Here is a 24,755-nt window from a genome sequence, read left to right as displayed (position 1 = left end):
TGCAAGATTAACAGCGTCTTTAAAGAAAGAAACAGAGTGAACGTTTAGATTCCAATGAGTCTTCTTTGGGACTGAAAGGGGCTGGAAAATGATGGTTTTTTTAATGCTCTGGACAGAGGGGGAGGGACAGCAATTGGAACAGGTGTTGAGGATGCCAAGAGCAAAAGACAAGAAGAGTGCGAATTGTAATAATAGAAGTCTAAATGCGAAATGTGAATAGACAAAAACAGGTCAGCTTTACTGAGAGCAAACCCAGGCAAACAAGATGTGGAGGTATTGGTGTTGGACTGGGGTGGACAAATTAGGAAATCACACAACACCAGGTTATAGTCTAACAGGTTGATTTGAAATCACAAGCTTTCAGAGCATTAGGTCTTCACCTGACAAAGGGGCAACGCTCCAAAAGTTTGTGATTTCAAATCAACCTGATGGACTATGACCTGGTGTTGCATGATATCTGACCATGCAAACAAAACACTGGTATGAATGGGAGGGATTGGGGTGTCATAAAAATAGAGGATAGTCTTCATCCTCCAAAGTTGTTGAACTCAATGTTATATCCTGAAGGCTGTAAAGGACTTAGGTGGAAAATGAACTGCTGTTCCTTCAGTTTGCACTGAGCTCTCATAGAATCCCTACAGTATGGGAGAAGGCCAATCAACCCATTGAGTCCACACCAACCCACTGAAGAGCATCCACCCAGATCCACCCCTTCTCTGTAACCCTGCATTTCCCAAGGCTAATCCACCTTGCCTGCACATCCCTAGACACTGTGGGCAATTTAGCATGGCCAATCCGGCTAACCCGCACATCTTTGGACAATGGGATGAAACCGGAACGCCCAGAGGAAACCCACACAGACATGACAAGAATGTATAAACTCCACATGGACAGCTGCCCGAGGGTGGAATCAAACCCAGGTCCCTGGTGCCATGAGGCAGCAGTGTTAACCACTGAGCCACCATACTGTCTGCACTGCAGCAGGCCTAGGTTTGAAATTCTAGCACTTACTGAAAGATTGTGTATCGACATGGCAAGCAACTTGTAGCTCAAGGTAATTCTTACGAACAAAGTAGAGGTGTTCTGCAAAGTGGTCAGTCAGTATGTATGGCCTCACCAATATAGAGGAGGCTACACTGTGAGCCATGAACGCAGCATGCTGTATTTAAACAAGTACAAATAATTCACTGAGCAGGTCTGGCAGTATCTGTGCAGAGAAAGCAGAGTTAACGTTTGCGGTGCACTGAACCTTTTCCTGACATTTTTTACTTTTATCTTTACTCAGCGGGTTGTGAGTTCATGGAATGCCCTGCCAGTAGCAGTGGTGGACTCTCCCTCTTTATGGTCATTTAAGCGGGCATTGGACAAGCATATGGAGGTTCTTGGGCTAGTGTAGGTTAGGTAGGCTTCGGTCGGCGCAACATCAAGGGCCAAAGGGCCTGTACTGCGCTGTATTTTTCTATGTTCTATGTTCTACTCAACTGAGGAATCGTCCCTCATGACAGTTCACAGGGCCTTCAGTCAAGTCAATCTTTCTCCAGCAATTATGCCTTCACCCCTTCCCCTTCCCCCCAGAACAATGATAGGGTTCCTCTTGTCCTCACTTTCCACTCCACTATTCTCTACATTCAAAGGATCATGCTTTGCCATTTCTGCCATCTGCTGCAGGATACCAACATCAAACACATATATAAACTAAACCAAATACATACTTTCTCTAAGTCGGGCTCTCGCAATGCTAAGGCAAGTTCATTGTTGTCCATTACAGATGCTGCTGCAACATCTAAAGGAGTGGAACCTCGCATTGAAGGAGAAGCTGTTAAGAAAATATAAAACATTTAAGGAATAGTTTTTAAATGGTTTAGGTGTGGCAGTGCTGTTTAATACAGTCAGTTCTGCCTTAACATGGTAGTTCCACTCTCGGGCAATCCTGTGTTATAAGATAATCGCATAATATCAGCACCGTTTAAACTAATGGGGCCGGAATTGTGGTATAACCAATAAACACTTTAAAACTTTGCACTTTGAAATAGCGTCCCCAATTCGTCAATCGTGTTATAGCAAATTTGTGTTAACAAAACACGCGTTATAGCAGAATGACCTTATTGTTTCAGACAAAAGAATTTTCCTCCCTTATGCACAGTAAGATACAGCAAGGCTGAGATTTGTAATAATCAAAACGTTTACACAGAAAGGTTTGGACTGATTGACAAATGCGTAAGTTTAGTTTCAGAATGCATTGAGCTTTCCTGGCAGGAATCTGAGGTTTGAGTATCAAATCCAATTCCAAATCATCATCAACAAATACATGAACACAAGGCTATGTGCCAAGAGCTAGAGAATGGGGTTAGAATTGATCGGTGCTTGATGACTTGCACAGACATGATGGGCTGAAGGGCCTTTTTCCATGCCATGAAAACTCCATGATTCTATGAGATCAATAAATTACTTTTGAGTGCATTTAACTCACTTTTGAAATTGACTTGCAGGTAACTTTTTCCACAGAGCAAGGCTACTCTTTAAAGCACAGGTAAACTGTGAAAGACTTATTCTAATTATGTTCACCATTATGAAGTAGTACTAAGGGGCACAAGACATTATATGATTAACCAGAATACTTGTAACCAATAATACTCACATACACAAATCCAACATGTTGATGAATGAAAAAGTCCAATGGAAGAAGCTTTTTAAGTGAGATCAATTGTAACTTTTTTTTATTCATTATGGGGATGTGAGTGTTGCAAGAAAGGCCTGTCTTTATTGCCACATCTTTTACTCTAGTTAGTCACCTTTTTTAATCAGCGTTCACACACAGTACTTTCTTCTGTAGCAACTGGACTGGCTTATAAGGCAGTTAAGAGTCAACTAGACTGTTGTGCATCTGCAGTTGCATGTAAATTACAGCAAGTTAGTAGATTTCATCCCCATTAATGAAGCAGATAAATTTTTACAACAATCCAGTAGTTTTGTCATCAACATTAGTGAGATGAGCAATTTATGACAAATCTATAAATTAACATAAATTCTCCAAGTCGCTAAGTAAGTTTTGAATTCACTTTGCTGAGACATTAGTCAGCCTCTGGTTGACGTGACCAGAAATATTCAGATTCTGAACAGTACTATTCTATTGCATGAATATCAGCAAGATCAGAAGTGAATGTTACATTAATTCATAATTTAAAAGGACATCCAGCGTATCATTTATTTTTTTCCTCACCTAATCCAACACTGCTGTTCTCCAACAAATAACTTAAGTGGTCAAACATGGCTTTTTGATTTTGCCTGCTGATTCGGCAGAAATAGCACAGGAAACGGCAACAGTTCGCCACCATCTTTGGGAAGATAATTTCCTAAACACCGATAGAACAAAACAGACTCAGTTTAATTTGAATATTGTTTTAAAGCTCAATAATTGGGGGCAAAAAAAACAGAAAGGTCACAAAGCACTTTATCTTTTCATTATCCAGTAAGAGTGAAAATAGGAAAGTACAAAATTAAACAATCCTCTCGGCCCACGATGTTGTGCCAAGGATTAATCCTAATCTAAAATAAAATAACCCAATTTATGTTCCCTTCAATTCACTGCTATCCATATGCATGTCCAGCAGTCGCTTAAATGTCCCCAGTGATTCTGCTTCCACCACCACCACTGGCAACGCATTCCATGCATTCACAACTCTCTGTGTAAAGAACCTACCTCTGACATCTCCTCTACGCCTCTCTCTTAACACCCTAAAAATTTGACCCCTCGAGGCAGTCAATCCTGCCCTAGGGAAAAGTCTCTGGCTATTTACTCTATGCATGCCTCTCATTACTTTGCACACCTTGATCAGGTCACCTCCCTTCCTCCTTCTCTCCAGAGAGAAAAGTCTGAGCTTAGTCAACCTCTCTTCATAAGACAAGCCCTCCAATCCAGGCAGCATCCTGGTAAACCTTCTTTGCACCCTCTCCAAAGCCTCCGCATTTTTCCTTTGGTAGGCAACCAGAACTGCACAATATTCCAAGTGTGGTATCACTAGGGTTTTGTAAGGCTGCATCTGCAGTTGCATGTATGTTGCAGCAAGTTAGTAGATTTCAACCTCATTAGCGAAGCAAATACATTTTTACAACAATCCAGTCGTTTTGTCATCATTATTAGTGAGATGAGCAATTTATGACAAATCTATAAATTGAACATAAATTCAATTAAACTCAATTAAGCTCTTAAACTCAATCCCCCGATAATGAAAGCCAAAACACCATATGCTTTCTTAACAACCCTGTCCACTTGGGTGGCAACTTTGAGGGATCAATGCACTTGAACACCAAGATCCTGCTGTTCCTCCACACTGCCAAGAATCCTGCCTTTAATCCTAAGTTTAGCAGTCAAGATTGACCATCCAAAATGCATCACTTCACATTTATCCACGTTGAATTCCATCTGCCATTTCTCAGCCCAGCTCTGCATCCTGTCTATGTCATGCTGCAGCCTGCAACAGCCCTTGATACTATCAACGGCACCTCCAACGTTTGTATCATCAGCAGATTTACTAACCCAACCCTCAACCTCCTCATCCAAGTCATTTATAAAAACTACAAACAGCAGACACCCAAGAACAAAGTCCGGTGGGACCCCACTCACCACTGCCCTCCAGGCAGAATACTTTCCATCTACAACCACTCTCTGCCTTCTGCCAGCCAACCAATTCTGAATTTAGAGAGCCAAATATCCCTGTATCCCATACCTTCTGACTTTATTAATGAGCCTACCATGGGAAACCTTAACAAGTGTCTCGCTGAAGTCCATATACACCATACCCACTGCCCAACCTTCATCAACCTTTTCGTCACCTCCTCAATTAACTCAATAGGATTTGTGAGGCATGACCTGCCCCTCACAAAGCCATGCTGACTGTCTTTAATCACGCTATGCTCTTTCAAATAATCATAAGTCCTACCTCACAGAATTCTTTCCAAAACCTTGCTGGCCACAGACGTAAGACTGACTGGTCTGTATTTGCCAGGCATTTCCCTATTACTCTTCTTGAAAAGAGGAACAACATTCGCCTCCCTCCAATGCTCTGGTACAACTCCCGTGGAAAGTGAGGAAGCGAAGATCTTCACTAGCAGCTTAGCAACCTCCTTTCTTGCTTCCCGGAGCAGCCTAAGATAAATCTGGTCTGGCCCTGGGGACTTATCAATCTTAATGTTTGCCAAAATTTGTAGCACATCAACTTCCTCAACCTCAATCTGTTCAAGCCTGTTCAAAGTTCTCATTCATAACAAGCTCCCTTACCTTAGTGAAACCTGCAGCAAAAAACTCATTTAGGGCTTCCCCTATCTACTCAGAGTCCATACACAAGTTCCCTACGCTATCATTGACTGGCCTTACCATCTCCCTGATCATTCTCTTATTCCTCACGTATGAGTAAAATGCCTTTGGGTTCTCCTTAATCCTTCCTGCTAAGCCTTTTTCATGCCCCCTCCTGGCATTTCGGTCGATTTTTGAGCTCCTTTCTAGTAAGCTTGTAATCCTCTAAAGCTGTGCTAGACTCTTGCTTCCTCCACCTTACGTAAGCTGCCTTCTTTCTTTTGATGAGAAGTTCCTCTGTTCTCGTTATTCAAGGCTCCTTAATCTTACCCTTCTTGCCTGTCTCAGAGGAACACATTTGTGCATCACTCAGAAAAACTGCTCCTTAAAAAGCTTCCACAAGTCTGCCGTGCCCTTTTTGTGGAACAATTGCTCCAAATCTGTACATGCCAACTCCTGTCTGAAAACGTCATACTTTCCTTTTCCCCAATTAAATATCTTCCCTCAGTAACTGCTCCTTTCCCTCTCCATGGCTACGGCAAATGGGAGGCAGTTGTGGTCACTGTCAACAAAGTGCTCTCCCACCATGAGATCCAACACCTGTCCTGGCTCTTTGCCATGCACCAAATCCAAAATGGCCTTTCCCCTCGTCGGCCTGTCTACATACTGAGTAAGGAAACCCTCCTGAATACACCTGACAAAAACAACTCCACCAAACCATCTGCACGAAGGAGGTTCCAGTCAATATTGGGAAAGTTGAAGTCACCCATAACAACAATCCTGCTACATCTGCATTCTTCCAAAATCTGTCGGGCTATGAGTTCTCCAATCTCCCTACTGCCATTAGGGGGTCTGTAGAAAACCCCCAATGAGGTGGCTGTTCCCATGCTGTTCCTAACTTGTACCCATGCTAACTCAGTAGACAAACCTTCCTCGACAACCTTCGTTTCTGTAGCTGTGACACACTCTCTGATTAGCAATGCTACACCCCCTCCTCTTTCTCCCCCTCCCTGTTCTTTGTAAATGTTCTAAACCCTGGAATATCGAGCAACCATTCCTGTCCCTGTGAAACCCACGTCTCCATTATGGCCCCAGCATCATAGAGCATGGATCAGTACTTGGGACTAAGTTCATCACTCTTATTTTTGGCACTCTTTGTGTTAAAGCAGACACATTTTAACTGATCCCTTTGTTTCATTACATGAAAAAACCTCCTTGGTAGATTCACTACCTCCTGTCACTGCCCCATCTACAACTAACCTCCTCTCAGATATGTAGCTCTACCCCCCCACCAAACCAGTTTAAACCCTAAATGTTATGACATGTGAAATATTTGAAAAGTTGACAACATAATTTACTCAACAAAGCTGTATCCAGAAACCTTATTTGTGTGTATTTCAAATATGCAAACAATGGTCTACACATCAAATACTTGTGAGGGAAAATAGGTAATATTGTACCTTTTTAATTGATATAAATATGTATATTTAATTCAAATTTTGTAGAGTGTGTTGCATTCTTGTTGAAAATGTGTACATATGAAAGAGGTTTCATGGCTTCAGCTCTGAAGAGGGGTAAAATAGTGTTTCCACTGCCTCAAAAGATGACAAGTTAATGGTAATTTACAACTCATTCTTCAACATACTTAGACTTAGGCTAAAACTCAAGACGGTGATACCAACAAGAAATATGTACTATCAATAAGAAAGAGATACTGTTGAATCATATTTTAATGAATAAATTCTCTGATAAATTACTTATTGGGATGATGCATCCAGGAGCAGAATGCAAAGAATTGAGATATTGTGACAATAAACGTTAATGAAGTTCAAATCCAAATGAATCTACCTACCTTGGATTCTCCACCTCCGAGCACATTCACCATCACCTCCATCACTGTCTCATGCATCCCCAGAGCCCTCATTAGATTTGGATGTTGGTAAAACACTTTGTTGTTCATTATGTCCCTATGTGAATAAAGAAAGAAACTTATTTACAAATAGTCACTTATGGATGTTGGTTAATTGTTGTGACAATACCACTTTTAGGCAACATTATTTAAGTTGTTGGCTTTCAGAATATTTCAACCAAACTTTGACTTTTTAAAATTTGTTTTCTTTTAGAATGGCATACTCTGAATTTCTGAGCACAAGCAAATTTTTTTTTTGATACTGGCAAACATATTGAAACCAAAGCTGTAATGTGAAAATCCAATTCAAAGTAACTTTTAAAGGCTAGAACAAAGCCTGTCAGCTCCAGGTCACGCAAAGTGGGTTGTCACTATGGTATTCGGCACTTCATGCCATTTTTGCATTTTCTACCATTTTAACTAAGGGCATCCTGAGGCATGCAATTACATTTTCCATCCCTCTGGCATGACTGAAAATTCTCAGAATCAACGATTAACAAGGTCATCTATCCCACCACCTCATCTTCAATGTTCCCAGATGCAGCCTCCAGAAGCCTGGGATATCTGTGATCAAAACTTCCCATGGCCATTGTTATGATACCAAATAATACAAGTATAGGACAAATTAAATCCCAGAATGAAACCTGGTTTTATTGACTAATGTTGTAGTTTTGTAGCTGTTTAGTCACTGAACATATTCATAGGAGGCTACCAGGATTCTTTAATACAGGAACACATATTTATGTAAAGAAAGACATAAAGCAGCAACACAAATTATACTTTACAGATACTTAATTCTGAGAGATTTCACTATTATTGCAAATCTTTAATTCCTTATTTAACTGACTATTGCCAGTTGTCCTCCTTGGAATGCTGATACGGTTTTCTGACTTCTTTCAAATTCTGGTGGCCTCAACCTCATTTCAATTCTGACAATTTGAAAACTTTGAAATAAACTCTCATAGATTCGGGCCTTTATGAGCTCACACCTTTCTGCTCGGGTGACTGTTTCCCTGAACCAAATTCCTGATAATTCTGAACTAGACTCAAATTAAATTAGTTGCTCCTCCTCTGTTTTCTCTGTATTTCATAAAATGCAGCAGTACAGGAATCTTGCTCAGCACTTGATTGAATCACATGTCTTCTTGGAAATGATGTGTTTAGGTCACAATTCCAAATTACTTCCCGACCTCTTTCAGAAAAACAAATTATCTTCACAGAACAGAATTCATCTGCTCCTATTTTAAAAATCCAACTTCCTCAAAGATAATTATTGATCATATATGTTTACCACCCAACATACAGACAACTCTCCTACCCACACTCTGGAACCATGACGCTGGCAGTTTCAGTTAGTGAAAAATTAGTTCAGGGATCATTCTCTTAGGAACTTGCTCATATCTAACTCCCACCTCTTGTTTTCAAAGCATTTGCTTTGAATAGTAGATCAGAACAATTCAAATATGGCCCTGGCCTCAAGTTAAGGAGCCTGTTGGTGTTACCCTCCCAAAACAAATCCAAAGCTCTCTTACAATAGGTTTTTAGAGGAAAGATCATTCTCACTTGCAAGGGCTGCAAGCTGAAGCAGGTTTCTCAATACCTTCATACCTAGAGAATCATGAAATGTACTGGGAGTATTTTTAACTTTATCTACTGGGTGAGAAGTGCATGTGTCAAGTGGATCATTGGTCTTAAATTCCACTTAATATCACAGATGAAAGATAGATTGGAATAGTTATTAAAACAGAATTACATACATTCTGATTATCTCCCCTATCATTTTCCACTATAGTGTGGGCTTTGCCTTCAGGAGGACATTGAATTTGATGAGACAACAGTTATGTTAGGTCTTGTAATGTAAGAACTAAATGTGAATAACACAGCACTTAAAGATTCAATGGAGATTTATTACAACTCCTTGTCGATACACATGCATTGCAGACTCTGGCACTTCAGCATCTGGAATAATATTTAGCTATTTGGTTCCAAAAAGTATCATGCTTCTATTAATGTGCCATGTTTCAAGTGGCCTCAGTTAAGATGGCACCTGAGACCCTTGGTTACGCGCTATGATACAATAATATTATAACAGGCATATCTTTTAAAGGTATAAAGCAAATTACTGCGGATGCTGGAATGTGATACCAAAAGAATAAATGCTGGAAAATCTCAGCAGGTCTGGCAGCATCTGTAAGGAGAGAAAAGAGCTAATATTTCGAGTCTAACTGACCCTTTAACATCAGCTCTCCTTACAAATGCTGCCAGACCTGCTGAGATTCTCCAGCATTTTGTCTTTTAAAGGTATATTGCATATTAACCATGAGATGTATCACGACAACAACATTAGGTTATAATTGGCTACAATATTCTGTGGCAGATATTGTCATGTTAAAGTTTTTCAAATAAAAGATTCTTTCAAAATCCTCCAAAAGATGGGCCTTGAAATGATACTGTGGGATGATAGATTTGCAAATCAAACACATTTGTCTCAAACTCATCTTCTCTAGATATGAACCCACCACCATAAATGAGTTAACACCTCCACCCAAATCTAGTAGAGGGAGGAATTTCAAGCAGGCGAATTAGTCATTCCTACAACATCCAAAATGTGTAATAATGTTAAAAACTGTTTTCAACCTTTAAAGTAAATAGAAGTCACTATCATTTGAAAAATGATGCAGTTCAGTAAGATGATAATTCTTTCCACCACAGGTTATAAATCAACTTCGTTTGAGCTGCCCAACACCAGATTCTGTTTACTCACCCGAGCCCACGGATCATCAGCTTCTCCTCTTCTTTACCCATTCTGACACTCAGAAGAGATCTGATTTGGCCCAGTGAAGCAAGCAAGTTGATCGTGTCCTCCACAGACACTCCATTTATTGTGTATGTCTTGGGTAAAGCACGAACCAGCTCACCAATGCCATCATACTGCCGATGCAAAAGCACAAACATGGCCCGAACCAACTCTGGGTCTTCAATCACTGATTCCTGGGCCCAACGTACCATGGTCTCGGAGATCAACTGCTGCAGGGTAGCTAAAGAACAAAACCAAAACCAGACCTTCATTTCAACACACAGGCTTACAAATTCCTGACAGCACTGTCCTGAAACATGTTGTCAAATATGTACACTTTCATCATGTTCTCATGTTCAATCCCCTGTACAATGATAACGTTTTGTTATTAAATGCAAATCTTGCAGAAAAAAAACAGATTATTTTTGTTTGTTTTGACCTTTTTCTTATAGAATCTACTGACATCATCCAAATTCTGGGGCCACTGTTTTCTCAACTTTGTAAGCTATCGAACAGATCTTAAGACATGCCATATCCGCAACTGATCTTTGTTATCTCATAACTTTATAAAGCATATCCTTTGAAATTTTCAAAACCAATTGGCTTTTCAATTTCTTAAATAGTTCAACCCATTTTTCTGCCCTCTCTGACAATTTCTTCCCCCCTTCCCTGCTCTATCCATCAAGATAACATCTTTAGGCTATGATACTGCACAGCAATCATGAATAATGCCAATCTGTAACCAATAATATTTAATAACAAAGAAAATGCTGGAGATACTCAACAGGTTGGGGAGCATATGTGGAAAAAAAAGACAAGAGTTAATGTTTCAGGTCTCTGAGATTTCATCAGGGGTGCTCTTTGTCTGCAGTTGCAGTCTGACCTGAGAAACATCCCCAACTTTTTCTGCTTTTTTAATGTTGGTTTTCCAGCACCTGCAGTTTTACCATCAATGCCTGATTGATAAGACCTTTGCAAAATAAGCGTTCATTTCCAAAGGTACAATTTAAAAATTTAGAATGCCTAGGGTGTAGAAATAGAGAGGGTAAAACAGTATATTTCAAAAGGCTGACTCATGATTTGAAATCATCAAATCTAAAGGAAATCACTTCTAACACACTTCAGAAACAAACACTAACTGGGCTTTTTTGTCTCCTGTTCCACTGGATTCTCTTCCTGCTTTTTCTTTAAGTAGGTCACTTTTTCCACCAAATTCATAAGTCGCCCTCTGATTGTGGAATCACTGTCATCATTATTTGCTTCTTCTTCTTCCAGTTCAATGCCTGAAAAAAGAATTGTGACTTGTTTTTAGCAATTGCAATCCCATTTAAATTAATAGCATTTGGAAAACAAATCACAGTACAGGGCTCCCTTTGTGAAACTGCTTTATATTGACTCATTTTAAATCTGCTATTTAATCCGATGAAGGAAGTGATGTAACAGTGGAGGATGGTTTAATGACACAGGGTAATCATTAAGATTAAAAACACTTTGTCAATAACTGTCCTCATCTTGTCAATAACTTGCTAGAATTTTCCATCAGAAACACATTGCTTCAGTTTATACAATGTCAACTAATCCCAGATATTGTCTAATAAGTTTTTTTTGTTTCTGAAGTACAATTGATCCAAGGTGTGATGATACTGTGGCTTTGGGGGGTTATTTTATCCTTTTTTTTTGAAGAATGATTGGAAGGCAGAGGTAGTGAACAGTCTGGGTGATTAAACAGCTTGGGAGGCCTTTTTTATGTTGTCTGAATATGTGTGGCCTGCTCTCACAGTTCCAGATTTCTGGGTTTTGGTTTTTTCAGTAGCATCAGAAACTATAGGGATCTCAGCAGAGTTGGAAGATTCAGTGAATGTCTCCGGGCTGCTTCTCTCTCTAAATTTTCTCTTGATGTCTTGTTCCTTCCCAAATGGGAGAACTGCATGTGAGAATCTGTGTCTGAATTTGCCTTTATGTCAAGGAGTGTGTTTATAGGATGCTACTATATTGGAACTGGTAATTCGTAATAGTTACTGTATCTATTATTCAGTTAAGTTTTCTAATAGCTAAGTTATTCTAAACTCTTTCTTTTGTTTGGATTTTGACTATAGTATTTAAATAAACTGTGTTTTGCTTAACGTCAAGTAGTTTGACTAGTCACATTGCATCTGGAACACAGCACTTCACATCTGCCTTTAAAGTAAGACAAAGGTAGGGTCTACACTACCTTCGCAAAATACTTAAAGGGGTCTGGTTTGGTCTGGTCCATAACAAACGGAATTCAAAATCGATCAATAAATCAATAGTTAACATTGATTAATTAACAAAACTTTAACTGTGTGTAAAAAAATTATATCATGAAGGTAATTTTTTACATCCTTTCACTTGATGTTAATGAGGCAGTGACAACATATTAAATGAAATTAATAGCTTTACTGCTCCATTAACACCAGCAATGTGGCTGGCACCAATTTGGGTGTCCAAAGAGCTCACCTGTTTCAGACAACTGTTTACCCAGAAATCTAGAATATGATGTCTATTGTCATTTTAGCAAGGAAGGGTTAATGCCTACAAATTGCAGGTTTTATTTCACTTCACAGTCCAGAATTATTTAGCTAAGTGTCAGAGATGGTCCAGCAAGTATTAACAGGGCACTGTAGTCCCTGTGCCCATAGCTAAAAGGTTTGGGAACACAGTGGTGGTCTGTAGAGCCTGTATGGTTCAGCAATTGCCTTGCAACTGATTAACATTGAATGCAATGTCAACTGGTTGGAGGAGCAACTTCATTCCCCTCTCTCAGGAGGAGGAGGACCAGCCTTAGAGATGTCCAGCCAATTGAATGTGGTGTGATGGATACCTCTGGGATTACAGGCACAGGATCCCTGGTACTCCTACAATCCAAGGTCTCAAATGGGCCAAGCCAGCAGGTTCTGTCAATTTAGAGTTTTTGGGGTGGGGATAGTGGGGGGAGACTCAAGAGGCCAGGGGTGAGAACTATAGGAGGGAATGAATGTGTGACAGGTCGTAGCTGTGATAAGGCCAGACAGCTTGCACAGGAGGTTATCCCCCACTTTCCCCCTTTGTCTGACACCAGCCTGCATAGCTAAAACTGTGGGCCTCCCCACTGGAACATGCTTTTCTATTCTATGGCTGGCAATTGATCCCTTAAGAGCCTCAATAACTCAAAAGGCTGATGGGTCACCTTAACAGCGTCCCCTACCCCCAACCCCATCCAACTTTAAACTGTGGGTATGGGCTTGGGCAGGCAAGTGAGATAAAGGAGCAGCACCAACATCACCCTGCCATTAAACCTGTCAGCAGGGGAGCATATAATCCAGTCATAAATTATATTCTGTGAGAAATAGAATACACTCAAACACAAATACTTGTTCCAACCTGTCTGTCTAAAAACTGGAGTTGCCTGAAAGCCAGATATTTTTAGAATGTGCCGCACATCAATGTTTTTTCCTTTAATAAAATTAACTTCCCTGAACAATCAAGCTAGACGATGCATGCCAAATGTGCCATCAGTTTTACCACTTATGAGCCAATCTATTCCTGCACTCCAAATGACGCTTGACCCCCACCTGATAATGCATCAGAATATTATTTCAATGAGCCAACATACACTGCAGCACAGATGAACTACGCAGAGCAGAGGAAAACCACCTATACCGTATATTCAAAAAGAATGGGTGCCCACTGAACACAGTCTGCCAATTTCTCAGGAACAAGCCGAAATAAGCAGTCAAAACACATCCAGAAACCTAAGCCACTGTTCCCTACATCAAAGACATCTCGGAAATGACTGCCAGACTACTCAGACCCCTTGGCGTCATGATAGCCCACAAACCCACCAGCATACTAAAACAGCAGCTAATGAACTTGAAAGACCCTATACAGACAACAAGCAAAATTACTGTCATTTACAAAATACCATGCAAGAACTGTAACAAACACTATATTGGACAAACAGGCAGAAAATAGCCACCAGGATACATGAACATTCAACTAGCCACAAAACGACATGACTCTCTCTCACTAGTATCCTTACATATACATAAGGAAGGACACCACTTCGACTGGACAACACATCCTTCCTAGGACAAGCCAAACAGAGACATGCACGAGAATTCCTCAAAGCATGGCATTCCAACCGGAACTCTATCAACAAACACATCGAGTTACACCCCACCTACCACCCCCGAGAAAAAGAGCATGAAATGACATAACTACAGGAAATGACATCACCACAGGCAATGACATCACCAACCCAAAGAAACCCAAACATATAAATAGAAAGCAGGAATTATCAGCAGTGCTTCGCTTGAAGGCTCACTGAAGATGTTACCTAATAAGGTAACGAAACATCGGGAAATGGACCTTCCAGCTCAGCGAGCAAACCCACATACAGAACCTCAATCTGAGCTACAAATCTTCGCAAAACTTGCTATGACCCCACCTTGACCAGAAACGACGACTGACCAAGGCATCTGATCTGAAATCTGGAAAAAATCCAAAGCAGCCTCAATGCAGAGGCAGCTGATGTTGAGAGACTATATCTCTAAGTGATGGTGTGATGGTAGCATCACTGGGCTAGTAATCCAGAACCCTAGGCTAATGTTCTGGTAATATAGGTTCAAATTCCAACATGGCAAATGGTGACATTTGAATTTAAAACAAGAAAATACAAAACAACTGCAATTTTCACACTTGAACTATGTATTTTTTAACAAATAATTGCAATGACTCAGTGACTAAAGTTACAAATGTTGGAAGCAATTAAAAGATGTTGTAAAAAATCATCCTAATAAGTGTTCATTGGTGATTCACTATGTTTTGATTATATTTTGCCTATGATATTTTACTGCTGAGGTTTGTAGATAGTAGTAAAGTTTAATGCAGAAACCATTAGTTTTCACATATTATACAAATTAGCCTTTGTTCCTCTAGATTTTTAGTTCACATGCACAGGTCAGTAAAGCTGTTTTTTTTTGTGTTTGACCTGATATCGCTGTTAGGTGGAAATGTGGACTAGGAATTTCAAACAAGCCAGTGTTCATACCCAGAAGGTGTTTTTTGAGGAGGTGGCCAATTTCACAGCTGCCCAGAGTAAATTTAAGAACAGAACATGGGAGGGTGAGAGAAGGAGGCCCTTGAGCACTGACACATCAGCAGATACACCAGTGGAAGTGAGTACAAGTGAGTGAGTGTGAGAATTGAGAGGCGTTTACAGAGTAGATGTTTAAAGGACAGCAGGAGCACCACCAGCAACAAACCACTTCACCCACTATCCCGATGCCTACAAGGTCTGCTCCCAGTTGGCTAATGACCTTAATTGTCCTTTAATTACAATAATGGTCCATCCACTCCCCAACCAACCAAAAACAGGCAGGAGACAGGAACACACCACCAACCCAACCTGCCGCTTCTGATGCTGATTTTCCTGCCTTCCTGCCTCTGACATGAGTCACGAATTCTACCCATCATGTCAAACTCACCACAATGTGCCATGAGGTCTTCATGGAAATCCAACAGTTCTTCACGGACTTCTACAGGGCAAGGGCATTCACGCCTGTCATTCTTGAAACTCAGCAACATGTTAATCTGAAAATGAAACAACATTCATTGAACGTTTAGCCAAGCTGTCATCTCGTTGACGTATAAACAATGCCACAACACTGTATAAACTAATGTGAACTAATGTGTATTCAAACATATGGGAATTTGAACCAGAAATCCTTTCCTCTATTTGAAACAAACTCGGGGTTTATCTGCACTGTGGATATATATAAATCTTCAAGACTTCCTGCTGTTTATGAAGGGTGTTTGAATTATTTCACAGTCATCTGCATATTTTGTGATTCTTCCTCCAAATGCTATCCTTGGAACATACTCAATTTAGAAAGGACTTCACCATTTTGATTTTGAGTCTGCAGATTTGCATTTCCTATATTATTAGCAAGAAAGCTGTATGCCATCTACAAAAACATCTGGGATTTTTTTTTCAACCAAATTTCACAAAGGAATAACCAGATTTGTGTGAACTAGTAAAAGACAATCTGATTGATTGATTGTTGTCACATTTACCAAGATATGGTGAAAAGTGTTGTTTTGCAATGCTATACAGGCAAGTTGCACAGTACAAAGTGCATCAGGATAACAAAGGATTCTCATTGTTCCCAGCCGACCCTGAGTTGAGCGGACATGTGCTAGTGAAATTGTCATTCGGGGCACTAACGTGACACACAGATATCCCAGGACCTGAGCTTCAACAAAAAGCTTGGGAAGGCAAGCAACATTAGATAAGTCATCTTGACTCTGACAACCCCAAACAACCTTGGGAACACTTAAAATTTAAGAAAAGTCAAATAAAAAATGAAAGAATTGTGGATGCCGCAAATCAGTAATGAAAACAGAAGCTTCTAGAAAAGCTCAGCAGGTCTGGCAGCATCTGTGATGAGAAATCAGAGTTAAGGTTTGGGTCTGGTGGCCCTTCCTCATCCCAGCTTTTACATTCTAGTCCTCTCAAAATAAAAGTCAACATTGTATTTGTCTTCCTAACTACGGACACAACCTGCAAGTTTACCCTAACAAAATCCTGGACTAGGACTCCAAAATCCCTTTACACTTCAGATTTCTGAAGTTTCTGCCCATCTAGAAAATAGTTTATGCTTCTATTCTTCCTACCAAATTGCATGACCTCATACTTTCCCACGTTGTATTCCATCTGTCACTTTCTTGCCCACTCTCCTAATCTGCCTAAGTCCATCTGCAGCGTCCCTGTCTTGTCAATACTACCTGTCCCTCTACTTATCTTTGTATTGTCTGCAAACTTAGCCAGAATGCCCTCAGTTCCTTAATCCAGATCATTATCGTATAAAGTGAAAAGCTGAGGTCCTAACACTGACCCTTGAGGAACACCACTAGTCACTGGCTTCCATCCTGAAAAGGACCCTTTTATCCCCACTCTCTGCTTTCTGCCAGTTGTCTTAATAATTATTACTTGGCCAGTGAGACTGAAGTTATTCCCTGTTGTTTATAGAGAGAAGATAAAAGAGAGAGATATTACATATCAAAAAAACCCAAAAACCTGTGGATGTTGGAAATCAGAAACAGAATCAGAAATTACATGGAAAAATTCAGCAGGTCTGGCAGCATCTTGGAGAGAAAGCAGAGTTAACATTTCGGGTCTTGTGACCCACCTTCAAAACCTTTTCAGACAATATATATCAGGTCATTTTCTCACGGCTTCAGAATATCTCAAAGCGTTTTACCACCAATAAAGTATGCTCAATAGAAAAAATGGCAGCCATTTTTTGTGTACAGGAAAGACACATGAAAACTAAGAATGTGGCCAAATAATCTGTTTTAGGGGGATGTAGTGTTAAGGATAAACATAGGCCAAAGAGAACTCCTCTGCTTTCCTTCAGAGAGTGAAATGGGATCTTTTACATTCGCCTGATGAGTTGAACACAAAGGTGTGACCAGTTAGTAGATTAGATTAGATTCCCTATAGTATGGAAACAGGCCCTTCGGCCCAACAGGTCCATTCCGACCCTCCAAAGAGCAACTCACCCAGACCCATTCCCCTACCTATATTTACCCATGACTAACGCACCTAACACTACAGGCAATTTAGCATGGCCAATTCACCTAACCTGCACATCTTTGGATTGTGGGAGGAAACCGGAGCACCAGGAGGAAACCCACGCAGACATGGGGAGAATGTGCAAATTCCACACAGACAGTTGCCTGAAGTTGGAATCGAACCCAGATCATTGGTGCTGTGAGGCAGCAATGCTAACTGAGCCACCATGCCGCACAATGGTTATGAGGTTAGGTTCTGAGTAATTGGTCAACCTCATACGACTGTAAGCTGGTAAGATATAAAGATAAGTGTATGAAGTAACCAGAATGAGTGGATTTTTTTATTCCATTTAGCTCAATTGAGAAGTAATTGACAGCAATGTTTCAAACTTTCTGAAGTACAAACACATACTGAGTGGAATTTGGTGGATCATATTGACTATGACATCCTCAACTGGGGTTGTTGACCTGGACTAATCAGGGAGCCTTGGCTGATAGATATAAACATGGGATTCATAATCTCCTCTCCTCAGGGACTGACTCCAAGCTGGCTGGCACATGTAAATAAAAGGTAACTTGTTTACGGGATACCGGCCTCTGTACAGTTATATCAAAACATTAAGATAATGCAAATGTTAACAGAGTTTAAAAATCAACAAGATATTAGGTATCAAGAATAAGATCCCTTAAAGGCTTCAAAAATGAAAGGGTCATGAAAAATCTGCAACATATAAAGGCAGTAAGCATCTATCCATTCACCCCATTGTTGGTGTTCTTACTTGCTCCTGTGGAGGTGATCGGAATTCTTTTGTTTTCTTGGCAGTCAATGCAGCAGACATGTTCAATGCCTGCATCACTTCATTATATCGGAATCTTTGGTTGTCTTGAAGCTTTAGCACAAAATCATCTGAAAAGGCGACAATGGCTTCAATCCTGTGTCGTAGTTGACAGTCACACAAATACTGCAAAAGGTGGCACATCTGGGGAAAAAGAAGCCATTACATTAGCCTGTGCCATGTTTTTATTTTAATCATTCTTGGGATGTGAATGTAACTGGCATTTATTGCACATCCCAAGTTTCCCTTGAGAAAGCGGTGGTGTTAACATCGACTGCATCTCTTCTCTTGGTGCTGGCTATGAAAATAATAGTGAAATACTATGTACTGCACATTACCAATTTCACATAGTTAATATCCACAATAGTTTTAAATCCACCTTAAAGAGAAATTTTGGATTATTGATAGTACAGACTTAGAGTTACACAGTCATACAGCATAGAAACAGACCCTTTGGTCCAGCCAGTCCATGACAACCATGTTCCCAAACCAAACTAGTCCCACCTGCCTGCACTTGGCCCATATCCTTCAAACCTTTCCTATTCATGTACTTACCCATATGTCTTTTAAATATAACATCCACAGCTTCCTTTTCATCCCAGTTCATTCCACACACTAACCATTCTCTGTGTAAAAAAATTGCCCCGAATGTCCTTTTCAAATCTTTCTCCTCTTACCTTAAATATATGTCCCATTGTTTTGAACTCCACCACCCGAGGGAAAGAATCCTTGTCATTCGCCTTCTCTATGCCACTCGTGATTTATAATTTTATAACTCCCTGTCGGTGATACAATTAATTGTTTTCATTTTAAATCATTAGTAAATTTTAAAAGGTAAATGAGATGGGTTACAAGATTCCTGAAGTACAGTGATGTCCACTCTGTGTCGCTAGTTTTTAATGACCACCCAGAAAACCACAAATACTGGGGGAGAGACTCTAACACTGAGAGAGAAAAGAAAAGCAGTGAAGGTGGACAGGGGGAGAGATTGCATAGTATTTCACTATTTTTTTCATAGCCAGCACCAAGAGAAGAGATGCAGTCAATGTTTACACCACCACTTTCCAGCATTTTCTCTTTTGGAAACCACAAATACTGTTGGCGTCTCAAGATCTCTATCACCAATATAGTGATTTATAGTCAGTTAGCCTTTGTGCTTTCTCATTTGCTTATTTTCTAGTTCTCAATGTACAGTACTGTCAATGAAAATAATAATTTGCAATGTCTTGGAGAATATCACTGTTCGCCTGGAATCCATCTCTGCCATTTTCCTAACACTAATATTGAATATGAGATAGGGAACTCAGTATAGAGAATGCTTTGCTCTCTATTCTCTTTGTAGAAAGCTTATTAGCATACGCACAAAGAAGGTGAATGTACCAGTTAGGTATGGTCCTCACTTGAAAGGACATCAGTGAGCTTAATGTGTACCGTAACAATCAATCAAAGATGGCTTCCTAATCACCTTTCCTGAGATTAACCTTTTACTCCAGATTTAATATTAGAATCCTAATTCTGCCAGAGTAAAAGACAAGTTGATTGAAACATAAAACTTGAAGGATCTTGGCAGGTTAGATGTGAGAGAATCTAGAACTAGGGGTTATTGTTCAAAAATCAGGGGTTGCCCATTTAAACCAGATATTAAGAAATTTCTTTCCTCATAAAGTCTCAAGTCCTCATGAGTCTTTGGAACTATCCCCCTGAAAAAGGTTGTGGAAACTGAGTCATTGAATATTTTGAAGGTGGGAGGTAATAGATTCTAGTTAAGCAAGAGATGACAGAATATTATTGGGGTAGGTGAGAAAGTGGGTGGGATGTGAACTTGTATCTTCAGCCTGATTTTACCGGTATGTCACTATTTCTCCCAAATAACGCAAAGGTCCCAAATATTGGACCTTTAAGTGTCAATTCTTGCTGAGCAGATAGTACCTTTGCATCGCCAGTCAGCTTGTACCCGAGAAACTGAACATAAAATATCGAGACAGACAAGCCAATGTGTTCCTGAGGGAATGCTGTTTTCTCAGAGGTGTCATCATTCAGATGAGTGAGATTAAAATGAAGCACCATCTGTCTTCTCAAGTGGTCTTGAAAGATCCAAGACACTATTTAGCAGAAAAGCAGGGGAAATTTCCTCGGGTTCCAGGCCAATATGTACCCCCAGCATTCCCTCTGGAATACTAGGTTGCAGAGCTGACCAGCAACTCAGATTTTACCATGTAAAAATATTATTTAAGATACAGCATAAGTCTGGTTGCACAATAAAAACTGAAGGTATTGTAAAGTTAAATCACTAGGTCATGCACAATGACTAAAGATTAGAGAGATCAATGTATATCCTTTAATTTGTTTCGTTAAAGGATAGACCGCCTACAAGTTATCATTTTGCTTGTGGGGATTTGCTATGTGCAAATGGCTGCTGCATTTCCTACATTACAACACTTCAAAAAGCAATTCAATGGTTACAAAATGTTTCACAACATCCTGAGGCTGGAAAACATCAGAATACCACAGAAATGCAAGACTTACTTTCCATATTTTCCTCAATCCTAAACCCTTGGGCATCTAATTTGCCTCCTGTCATGTACATGTGAATCAGGAACAAGGGTAAGCCATTCGGCCCTTTAAGCCTGATCCACCACTCACGGCTGATTTGATTGTAACCTCAAACCCACTTTCTCACCTACCTTAATAATATTTTGTCACCCCTTGCTTAACTAGAATCTATCAATCCCTACCTTCAAAATATTCAATGACTCAATTTCCACAACTTTTTGAAAGACTCCAAAGACTCATGAGGACTCAAGACTCTATGAGGAAAGAAATTTCTTAATATCTGGTTTAAATGGGCAACCCCTGAATTTTGAACACTAACCCCTAGTTCTAGATTCTCTCACATCTAACCTGCCAAGATCCTTCAGGCTTTATGTTTCAATCAACTTGTCTCTTACTCTTGGATACAGTGGATACAAGGCGGAAGTGATGAATGCCTTTTGCCCAAAACGTCAATTCTCCTGCTCCTCGGATGCTGCCTGACCTGCTGTGCTTTTCCAGAACCACACTCTTGACTCACCATGGATACAAGTTTAGCCTGGTCCAACCCTTCCTCATAAGACTACCTGCTCATTTCACCTATTAATCTAGTAAAGTGTCTCTGGACTGCTTCCAGTGCATTTACATCCTTCCTTAAATAAGCTAAGCAATAAACTTATTGGATGTGGGTGGATGAGTGGGTTGTATCTACTTAACATAACAGCTACAGGTGAGGGTTGTGTGGGCAAAGATCTAAGTCAAGGCAGATACTTTTACTATACTGGTGTCTTATTAGTGAAGTAAAAATATCTTCAATAAGTAGTGTATAGTTGTTGATAACGATGCAAGAACTCACTGAAGGCTGTTTGCAAGTTTAATTTTTGAATTTGTTTTGTTCTTGGAATGTGGCTATCATGGGCATGAAGGTTTATTCTCCACGTCTAATTGCCCTTCAGGTGGTGGTGGTGAGCATCTTTCTTGACCGCACTGCAGTTCATTGGTGCTGTGGCACACAAAGGGAGGGAGTTCCAGGATTTTAACCCAGCAACAGTAAAGAAACATTGATAAACTTCCAAATCAGGATGGTGAGCGGTTTAAAACAGAACCTGCAGGTAATGATGTTCTGAGGCACTTTTCTTCCTTGTCCCTGCAGGTGATAAAAGGTATGGGTTTGGAAGATGCTAGTGATTGAGCTTTGGTTGCTTTCAGAGACTTATTTTTATTAATTTCCAAACTTTTCACAGAAAAATGATGTATTTAATAAATTGTATGTTCTCAGTTTCATATACACAATATTTTGAGACTCAACTGAAAATGAAAATGAATTGAAAGTCTTCTACCTCATGAGCTGTAGTGCATCATTTACAATTTTGAGTCTCGGGGGACCTCCAGATCTCTTCGATCAACAATCCAACTTTGTTTCTTTACAAAACAAAACTTAATGATTTATTGCAAAATCAGCATGCAAAACTGGTCAACACCCTGTCTCTCTCTCTCACACACACACATACATTTTCATTACATTTTTCACCAATACTTCTTATTTCTTGAAGGCAAAAACGATCAGGTTTGATAAGATGCATGGGAACACCACCACCTGAAGTTCTGCTTCAGATCACTCACCATCCTGATTTGGTTCAGATGGCTATCAGTCTGATGTATTGACACATAAAGATAGACACATACAGTCATTCAGGAACTATCAATAGTGTCTTTTCAGATGTTTTTTAATGGAAAAGTAGCTGTTCCAGTGCTCCAAGGTGCCAGTCTGGACCCAGACCTCCTCCTTACTGAGAATGAAAGTTCAGTCCTCAGCAAAGGCCTCATCTTCATCCTTCTATGCTCCCAGGTTAATGAGTTTAACACGTCGCGACTTAAAATATTTCTTCCACCACCTCTGCCTCCGTGCTCACTTTTTCAATCAAGACACCCACCAAGGACCCCTTCTCCCACCTCGAACACACTCCATCCACCTGGACACCCCGTGCTGGCCTGTTAACTGCCTTTGACCTCTTCATTTCTAACTGCCACAGTGATACAAACCGCCTCAACACTCCCATCACCCACTCCAACCTCCCGCCCTTGCAACACACAGCCCTCCACTCCATCCCCAACTTCACCATCAAATCAGCAGACAAGGGGGCGCTGTGGTAGTTTGGCGCACCAACCTCTACACCATTGAAGCCAGGCACCAACTCGCAGACACCTCCTCCTACTGCCCCCTCGACCACGACCTCACTTCCTATCATCAGACCATTATCTCCCAAATCATACACAACCTCATTACCTCTGGGAATCTCCCATCCATAGCTTCCAACCTCATAGTCTGAGAACCCAGCACCACCTGATTCGACCTCCTACCAAAGATTCACAAACCTGAATTCCCAGTTCACCCATTGTCTCAGTGTGCTGCTGTCCCACTGAACTCATCTCTGCATACCTGGACACCGTCCTTTCCCCCATAGTCCAGGAACTCCCCATCTGCATGCGGGGAATCACCCATGTCCTTCACCTCCTCCAAGACTTTTGTTTCCCTGACCCTCTACACCTTATCTTCACCATGGATATCCAGCCCCTGTACAAACGTTTCTGCCACGACGAAGGATTCCAACCCCTCAGTTTCTTCCTCTCCCATCGTCCCAACCAGTACCTTTCCACTGATACCCTCATCCACCTGGCTGAACTGGTCCTCACCTTTAACAACTTCTCCTTCCAATCCTCCCACTTCTTCCAAACCAAAGGGGTAGCCATGGGCATCCACATGGGCCCCAGCTATGCCTGCCTCTTTGTCAGGTAGGTGGAATAGTCCATCTCCTGCAGCTACACTGGCATAATCCCCCACCTTTTCCTCCACTACATCAATGACTGTATCGGCGCTACCTTGTACTCCCACAAGGAAGTTGAACAGTTTATCAACTTCACTAACACCTTTCACCTCAACCTCAAATTCACCTGGATCACCTCAGACACCTCCCCCTCCCCTTCCTGGACCTCTCTATCTCCGTCTCTGGTGACCGACTAACAAAACCACGACTCCCACAGCTATCTGGACTACAACTCCTCCTACCCTGCCTCCTGTAAAAACGCCATCCCTTATTCCCAACTCCTCCGCCGCATCTGTTCATAGGATGACCAATTCCACCATAGACAGTCCCAGATGACCTACTTTTTCAAAAGCAGCAATTTCCTCTCCCATGCGGTCGATGATGCCCTCCAATGGAGCTCCTCCATTTCCCGCACCTCTGCCCTTGAAGAGACCATTCCCTCCATGGCATCCTTGTCAGATCGACACACTCCCCCACCCCCATCATCCACCCACTCCCACCACCCTCCACTGCCACCACAGGAAGTGCAAAACCTGCATCCATACCTCCCCCCTCAAGGCCCCAAAAGATTCTTCCACATCTGACAGAAATTTACCCATGCTTCTACCAATGTCATCTACTTTATCCATTGCACCTGGTGTGGTCTTCTCTACATTGGGAAGACAGGACAGCAACTCGCACATCTCCAGGACACCTGCACCAACCATCCTCATCCCCCCATGGCTAAATGCTTCAACTCCCCTCCCACTCCACCATGGACATGCAGGTCCTGGGCCTCCTCCATCGCCAAATCCTTACCACCCGACGCCTAGAGGAAGAACACTTCATCTTCTGCCTTGGGAACCTGCAACCACACAGAATTAATGTGTATTTCACCAGTTTTGTCATTTCCCCTTTCCCCACCTTATGCCAGATCCAACCCTCTAACTCGGCACCACCCTCTTGAACTGTCCTACATGTCCATCTTCCTTTCTATCTCTGGTCTACCCTC

The 24,755-nt window shown here is 41.0% G+C and overlaps 1 protein-coding gene across 2 annotated transcripts in view; it reads right to left on the bottom strand.

The window, feature by feature from the left end:
- The window catches only part of ryr2a (ryanodine receptor 2a (cardiac)), a 758,045-nt gene that overhangs the window by 218,798 nt on the left and 514,492 nt on the right, over positions 1–24,755 (bottom strand). For both annotated transcript variants that reach the window (XM_072580564.1, XM_072580565.1), the window contains exons 36-42: positions 18,354–18,554; positions 15,486–15,591; positions 11,139–11,282; positions 9,967–10,240; positions 7,146–7,260; positions 3,221–3,353; positions 1,713–1,816 (exon numbers count right to left, since the gene is read on the bottom strand). In XM_072580564.1, coding sequence (XP_072436665.1) covers positions 1,713–1,816; positions 3,221–3,353; positions 7,146–7,260; positions 9,967–10,240; positions 11,139–11,282; positions 15,486–15,591; positions 18,354–18,554 — 1,077 coding nt within the window. The remainder of the gene's footprint in view (positions 1–1,712; positions 1,817–3,220; positions 3,354–7,145; positions 7,261–9,966; positions 10,241–11,138; positions 11,283–15,485; positions 15,592–18,353; positions 18,555–24,755) is intronic.

This window comes from Chiloscyllium punctatum, chromosome 11 (assembly GCF_047496795.1).
Source record: "Chiloscyllium punctatum isolate Juve2018m chromosome 11, sChiPun1.3, whole genome shotgun sequence".
NCBI classification, from domain to species: domain Eukaryota; kingdom Metazoa; phylum Chordata; class Chondrichthyes; order Orectolobiformes; family Hemiscylliidae; genus Chiloscyllium; species Chiloscyllium punctatum.
The sequence above is the reverse complement of the archived record's forward strand: the minus strand, read 5'-3'. Positions and strand labels throughout refer to the sequence as shown.